The following is an 8,236-nucleotide window of genomic DNA, read 5'->3' on the forward strand; positions in this document are numbered from 1 at the left end:
ACCAAATGTAAACGACTGTGTATAACAAAATAGCAAAAATTGTATAAAGAATATTGAAAAAAATCATTTAGATTTGAGTAGCCAAATGTAAACGATCGTGTAAAAAAAAGATTGTATATAAAGAATCTTGAAAAAAAATTATTTAGATTGTAGTAGCCAAATATAAACGATCGTTTAAAAAAGTAAATGATCTTGTAAAAAAATAAAAGATCGTTTAAAAAAAATCTTGAAAAAAATTCATTTGGATTGGAGTAGTCAAATGTAAACGATCGTGTAAATAAATCTAAACGATCGTGTAAAGAAATCTAGACGATCGTGTATCAAAAGAATTAAAAAATCATGTACCAAATTCTTTTAAAAAAATCATTTAGATTTGGATCCCCAAATATAAACGACCGTGTAACAAAGTTAAACGATGGAATTGAAAAGATAAATTGTATCCATATCTAAACGATCGAGTATCAAACAATAACTAAATCTAAACGATCGCAAATATATTACGCGCGCGTTATTGACGGCGTGGTTGACGGGACATTTTTGGTATTTTTATACGGTGAGCCTCTGAACTTTTTTCTGTTTTTGGAATTGTTCTATAGAGTGTAAATATTTTGCCGCTTTTTTATATTTTTGAAAAGACCCTTATAAATTTTGTGTATTGGATCTATATTGGATGAGCCCGTCCTCCGAATTGACGGCTTTCCTGAATGAACTTTTTGTTCTTGGATTGATTTATTTAATTTCATTGTTCTAAGAAGTGCTAAATTCTAACATAGAGTGAGTCTTACACCAATAATGAATTGACAAGCTGATTTTCTAGTTAAACTTTGATTGAAATATCAAGTGAAATAAAATAAAAAATATATTATAACACTATTATTATAATCCTTCTTCCAAATGCATACTATCAAATTATCATAACACTAACCCTACCATAAATCAACTCTTCTCTCGATCCCCTCTTAATTATGCACGATTTTTGCCATAATTAAGGTGCCTAAAAAATTTGCCATTTATTCCAATTTCCCTAACGGGCAAGAACCCAAATAATATAGGCCCAGTAATGATTGACGGATCTGGCCAAGCCCATTACCTTCACTCATCGTCGTCGTTGCCCAGCAGAGGTCCAAAGCAGCACCGATCATGGTGTCTGATGTGTTACTTACGACAGCTACGTCTAACCAACCAACCATCTTCAATTTCAATCCAATGCCTTGATTTTTCTTCTTCACCACCACCACCACCACCAGCGGCAAATGGGTTCCGTCTATCGTGATCGGACGTCGGAATTTCGTTCACTATTGGAGACGCTGAAGAAGATTGGCGGAGCCACATCCGCCATCAATCAAACTCAAAATGAACCATCGGCGTCTATACCCTCCGGATCACCGGCCTTTGCACGATCAGAATTCAGCAAAAAGGCCTCCCGTATCGGATTAGGAATCCAAGATACCTCTCAGAAGATCGTGAGGCTCGCTCAGTGTATGCATTTTTCGTTACCCTTCTCAAAGCTATTATTCTATTTTACTCCCTTTAGCTGCGTGTATTAATTGGTTCAAGTATGGATGCTTTTTCGGGTTGAATTTTGTGTGATTTAGCAATTGGGTTTTTGTGAAATTGTTTCAATACTTGATGATCCTCCATTAGTGGTGGTATATTTTTTGTAAGTTTGGAAATCTGCATCCTGCTGTCTATTATGAATATCTAAACTCGATTTCTTTGCAATTTTGATTTTGTTTTCTGAGCAAGATACTGCAAACGAAAACTGGTTACATGAAACGCTTAGATACATGTAGTTAATTAATGGTAGTTATCTATGCATTGCAATGAATGTACATGTACCAATGAATGTATTAAACCATTAGTTTATTTAGAAATCAGGAGGACAAAGCTTTGAATCAGCAAATGTTTTGTAATTTGATTTTCTAATGGGAATACCGTCCGTACAACTCATTACTGCAATAACTAATTTATGTATTAAAAAAAGGGAATAAAACTCCACATTACACTGATTTTCACATATCTTTTGAGTTTTGCCTCTTCCTATTATTTAGTTGAAGTGTACTGGTTGAATTAATCAGTGTTTCCTTGCTAAGAAGTACTTGCAACTGACGAGGGCCTTTTTCTTGTCCTTCTGAATTTTGCAGTGGCGAAAAGATCATCAATGTTTGATGACCCAATCAGGGAAATACAGGAAATGACTGCTTTGATTAAGAATGATATTACATCCTTAAATGTAGCTATCACAGACTTGCAAACCATCCATAACATGGAGACAACAGAGGGGACTTATTCAGAGGATAGAGTGGTTCATTCAACAGCTGTCTGTGATGACCTGAAGAGCAGACTTATGGGTGCTACAAAACAGCTACAAGATGTGCTAACCACGAGAACAGAGGTCTGTCTGAAACACATCAGTATAACATATCAATATAACATATCCTGCAGTTGCTCAACTTTGGCTTCGTAAATATTTAAACTTAGTTGTCTAAGTTCTAATTACGATTTTTAATAACAGAATATCAAGGCCAATGAGAGCCGGAGGCAAATATTTTCTGCAAATGCATCTAGGGAAAGTCCTTTTCAAAATCAAGCCAAAGCTGTAACTCAACCTCCACCTTGGTCAAGCAATACATCTGGAAGTGCTCAATCATCACTGTGAGTATTCATTTGAGTGGCATGCAAATATTGATTCTAGTCCTAAAGAGAGGACAATTTTCTTTTTTCCTGATAACTTAGTTGCTTTCGACTTTTCTTCTTATCAGGTTGTCATCAAATGGAGCTCAAGTTGGGGGTCAATTGAGGTTTGTTTCATGCTAATAGCAATGCCCTGTGTTCTTTTCTTTCTTGAAGAGATGAAAAGTTGTGCTTCTGAAGGATAGAAGTCTAAGGAGAGTCAGATATTTTATCTGTTTGGCTTTGCTTGTACATGGGAAACTCATACATGGTTGGAAATGGTATTTCACAGTCATATATCCATTAAGTTGGTGTTCTTTTTATTTATACATGATGCTTCCTAGTGACTTTTAAGAAAGTTTCGTAATTGGCTTCTTCACCAATATAATGGAGGCAAGGGATTCCATCATGCTATTGTGTCCAGATATGCTTGCTATCTTAATCTACATACCAATCATAGACATGATCTTTAAATACTTTTTGCTACATGTTGATGCCATTTTTCATGAACGTCATTCTTAACCTTTTAAACTTTGTTAATCCTGTTGGTTAGTTGCTTTTTGAATACTGGATATGGTTTCTTAGTTAATTTTTATAATTAAAATGGTACAATAACTCATCTGCTTGTCCATAACTATTTGTGTTGTGCCTTGTTAAGTCAGACGAAGGTTAGCTGTGGAGAACATGAACACCCCATCACAGCAAATGGAGATGTCGATGTTACAGCAGGTGGTTCCTAGGCAGGAAAATTATTCACAAAGTCGTGCAATTGCTCTCCATAATGTGGAATCCACCATATCAGAACTCAGTGGAATTTTTTCACATCTTGCCACGATGGTTGCTCATCAAGGAGAACTTGCTATCAGGTAATATGTCCTTGCCAAGCTGTTTCTTGTTAAGAAAACAGAAAATTAACATTTCTCTGCTTGCTTGGGTTTCAATCTTTGTACTCAACACCCTTTACCTTATTCACATCATCAACTACTTCTCGTTCTTATGCTATTCTTCAAATTGTACTTGCAAAGCCTAACTGAAACTTCCATCTTCTGAATTAAGTTTGGTTACTGGTTCATCATCAGGATTGATGACCATATGGACGAATCATTGGCAAATGTAGATGGCGCTCGGAGTGCTCTTTTAAGGCATCTTAGCCAGATATCATCAAATAGATGGCTTCTCATAAAAATATTTGCCATTTTAATTATTTTCTTGATGGTCTTTATTTTCTTGGCATAAACTTCCAGCCCCCAAACATTACTTTTAAATTTTTTGCTGACGATGTTGTGTGGCTTTCTTGATGTTCATCGGTTGTTTACACTTATCACGGGCCTGATATTGCTGTAAGTTGCCCCTCCCCCTCCCCCTCTCCCTCTGTAGATTCATGGATCTTCCTTTTCATTTTGGGGTTACATTAAGTTTTACCATGCACACGAATGCAACAAATTGCTTATATTGTTATAGAAAGAAGAATATATACTGTATTTTGGGAATCTCAAATTCATTAAATTTGAATTCTCCTTGCTCTACTATGTTAGAATCGTGTTTGCTATTTTGAGAAACATAATTCTGAGGCATGCATATTCTAAAGCAATGCAATCTCTGCTTACATGCTGAACAATGCAAGGAAATGAAATTCTTGAGAAGTCGAAAGTGTTCAATTGATCTTAGACCACTCATCTTTCCTGATAGATTTAGATAATATATGGCGCATGAACTAAAATGTTCTCGAGATACAAAGATTGCAAATTTAAACCGGGTTTGGTAGAAAAAGGAAGATTAGAAAGCATGATTTGGATGTAAAGTTATGTGAAAGTCTTCATTGTGTTTGTAATGCTGCCATCTTTAATGGAAATAACAAATCTCTATAGTACAAGTTTGAGCAGAAATCTCCCATCTTTTGAATTTGCTGGATGGATCTGAATGATTTTGGGCTACTTTGTCGATAGATTTTATCTTATCTTTGCATTATAATGTTGTAACTTGTACGATGATAGCACTACATTTCACTTCGAAGCTTTTTGATGATAGCACTTCATTTCACTTGGATCTTTTTGATAATAGCACCATGGATTTTCTTGAAAGGAGAAAAATAAAAATGTGATCTTTAAATGCTGGGTTTTGTTTTGTCTTTACATTCATTGAATCAATGTCTATTTAACATGTTTGTTTTTTATTTTTATTTTTATTTTTTGTTTTTAAAGTCTTTTTTAAAATTTTTTAATTCAAATATTCAATATTTACAAGAATATTTTTATTGTTTTCACTATATCCACGTTTAGAAATTAAAATCCCAAAACACACATATTTATAGCCTTTTTCAGAGTAGAATATGTATAATATAATATTTTATAAATCACATAATATTGCGAATTAATAGTTATACAAAAATTATAACATAAATTGAGCAATAATAGTTATGAGCAACTATTTATTATTCAAATGTATTATAAATAATAAATGTATTATAATTAATAGTTATGAGCAACAATTTATTATTTATTGTTTTTCAACGACAGTGATTATGAGCAACTATTTATTATTTAAAATGTACTACAAGCAACTTTTGAAATCTACGTTCCATCTCTAAATCTACCACTAAATAATAAATACATATTAGAAAAAATAGAAACATAATTTGTTTTTTCTAATAAACACTCTTTTCAAATCACTAACACATACAAGTCATTAGCGTGGGATTATACTTTTTTTTTCTTATATAAGATGTGATGTGCGTTGGTTTCAAACGATTTTAATTGTATGATAATATAAACATTAAACTAAACAAAGTTATAATGGTGTGTGATATAATTTTTTTGAGTACAAATACTAAATACACAGCTTCTAAAGCTAATTAGAAAAAGACAACTGTTCTCAAGTTTAAAAACATCAAACTCATAACTCATAATATATATTAATAAAATTGAACCCAATTTTGAAGTAAAGAGAATGCTCCCAAAGTGGGATATTTTGGGGAGATAAGTAAATTAAATTTGGATGAAAAATGAAAGGGCATATGAAATGGCCGACATGAATTAAAAATTTCAAGTCTTGAGGGCCATAATGGAAATACAAAAGAGAAGTGGAAGATGACCAATAGTGAAAAGACTGCTACTAATAACAACAATAATATAATATTCATGGATTAAATTTTGTCACACTAACTCATTCATTCATGATTATTCCCACTATATCCTTTTATTTCAACTCTGTTCTAATCCAAATTCTCCACTAATTTACTCATATTTGCAATTCAAAAGGAAGAATGTAATTTAAGGAGTGAAAAATATTCTATTAGAAGTGTTGGTATACCTTGATTTTATCTTTCACTATGACCAATCAAGTTAGTATAGAAAAACGTCTTTGAAACTTACTCACATTTCAAATTCAACGTGTTTAGTTATATGTTGTTATTTATGATTCTGATCTTAAAGTTAGAAAACTGCATTATATAAATTCTCTAAATTTAGTGACGCCGTTTGTAATTTGAAAAACATTTCTCTTTAATTAGTATTGTTCTCCTTTTGTCCTGTGGACATAGCTAACATATTGCTAATAAACTACATATAAATTTATTTGTCAATTTTTCATACCAATAAACAGTTATACTATGATAATAATTGGATGATTGGATGATATACGTCTATTGAATGAAAAATTTGTAAAAAGAAAAAATATATTATCTTATTCTTCGAAGCATTTCCACATTGATTATTTTGGAATTTGGATGCTCCTTCATATACTTATTGATTGACTAATGGGTTTGAGCCCTCAGGGCACCTAAGTTTTGGAAGTAGAGAGGAGATAGACAAATGAGGATGTGCCTACATCTCCACGCGAGTTGTGAATGTCTGGAATCATATTTGGTTCCTCTATCAATCTATTTTTGCTTCAAAAGACGGAAACAAAAGATGTTATTTTTCCTCATGTTGAAGAAAGTGACCACTACTTGTACTACTGAGAAGCCAAAGGTCACGAAACTAGCCCACAAAATTATCAGTGAAGGTATGCCACTCGGCGATCAATTTTGCTGTTATTATTGATAAACTGTCTCCACTGTGGAAGGATTTCAAGAACACTCTAAGACATAAAACCAAGAAGTTCTCACTGAAAAGCCTAATCACGATACTAAGGATAGAGGGGGAGGCAAGAAAGCATGATAAAAAGGAATAGGTGAACGCTATCCCTATAAACCGGACCTGAAGCCGAAAGGAAACAAAATGAAACAAAGATGGAACAAACATAACAACCCCCAGTCCAGAAGTAAGGTACAAATTGTTTGTTATAACTAATAAGCCTAGTCATTTAGTTAGAGATTGTAGAAACAGAAGTCGTCCTGCTGTGCAGGCGAACCTAATAAAAGATAAATTAATAGCTATGATTTCTGAAGTTAATGTAATTGGTAGGTCTGAAGGTTCGTGGCTAAACACCGGTGCATCCCGCCATGTCTGCCACGACCTTAGTCTTTTTAGAAAATATAATGAGGTTAAGGATAAGAATATCCTTATGGGAGATCATCGCACAACCAAGGTAGCCGGCATTGGAGAAGTAGAACTTAAATTCACATCCGACAAGACGCTTGTGTTGAAGGAAGTTCTGTACACTCCAGAAATTCGAAAAAATTTGGTCTCCGGATATCTCCTCAACAAGGTTGGATTCATACAAACCATAAGATCAGACTTTTTTACCTTAACTAAAAACAATGTATTTGTGGGAAGGGTTACGCTACTGATGGCATGTTTAAATTGAATCTGGAAATTAATAAGATTTCATCTTCTGCTTACATGTTGTCTTCTTTTAATGTTTGGCATGCTAGACTTTGAGAAATGTGTAGGTTAATTAGCAACATGAGTAGGTTAAATCTTAGATCTAAGTTATCTCTACATGATTTTGAGAAATGTGCATGTTGTAGTCAAGCTAAGATAACTAAAACCTCACATAAGTCTATAACTAGAGCAACAGAGTCTTTATAATTAATTCATTCTAACTTATGCGAATTTGATGGAACTTTAACTAGAAATGGTAAAAGGTATGTAATTACCTTTATATAGATGACTGTTATGACTACACTTTTATTTATCTACTTAAAAATAAAAGTGATGCCTATGACATGTTCAAAGTGTTTGTAACTTAAATAGAAAATCAGTTTAGCAAAAGAATTAATAGACTTCGTAGTGATAGAGGAACTGAGTATGATTCAGTTGCCTTCAATGAGTTTTATAACTCAAAAGGAATAATACACGAAACTACTGCACCTTATTCTCCTGAAATAATAGAAAAGCAGAAAGAAAGAATAGAACTCTAACTTAGTTAGTAGTTGCTATATCTTACTAGAGTTAGAAGCAACATCATCTTGGTAGGGTGAAATAATTAAAACTGTTAATTATGTCCTTAATAGGATTCCCAAATCAAACAGTAAAACTTCACCATATGAAGTCCTTAAACATAAAACCCCAAACTTTTCTTATCTTAGAACTTGGGATTGTCTAGCTTATGTTAGAATACTTGATCCAAAAAGAAAAAAACTAGCAAGTAGAGCATATGAACGTGTCTTCGTATTATACAT

General features: G+C 33.1%; 1 protein-coding gene across 2 annotated transcripts; it reads left to right on the plus strand.

The window, feature by feature from the left end:
* The first annotated feature begins 1,092 nt into the window (after positions 1-1,092).
* On the plus strand, positions 1,093-4,163 carry LOC103501430 (syntaxin-31). 2 transcript variants are annotated; one of them, XM_008465002.3, is made up of 6 exons: positions 1,093-1,479; positions 2,145-2,395; positions 2,516-2,655; positions 2,763-2,801; positions 3,336-3,539; positions 3,753-4,163. In XM_008465002.3, the coding sequence occupies exons 1-6, from the start codon at positions 1,254-1,256 to the stop codon at positions 3,907-3,909; spliced, it is 1,017 nt and encodes a 338-aa protein (XP_008463224.2). In that variant the 5' UTR covers positions 1,093-1,253; the 3' UTR covers positions 3,910-4,163. The 2 variants fall into 2 exon arrangements, with proteins under 2 accessions (XP_008463224.2, XP_050946481.1); XM_051090524.1 differs by having other exon boundaries at positions 1,094-1,479; positions 3,730-4,163.
* The last annotated feature ends 4,073 nt before the right edge of the window (positions 4,164-8,236 follow it).

Source organism: Cucumis melo, chromosome 10, assembly GCF_025177605.1.
Source record: "Cucumis melo cultivar AY chromosome 10, USDA_Cmelo_AY_1.0, whole genome shotgun sequence".
Taxonomy (NCBI): Eukaryota; Viridiplantae; Streptophyta; class Magnoliopsida; order Cucurbitales; family Cucurbitaceae; genus Cucumis; species Cucumis melo.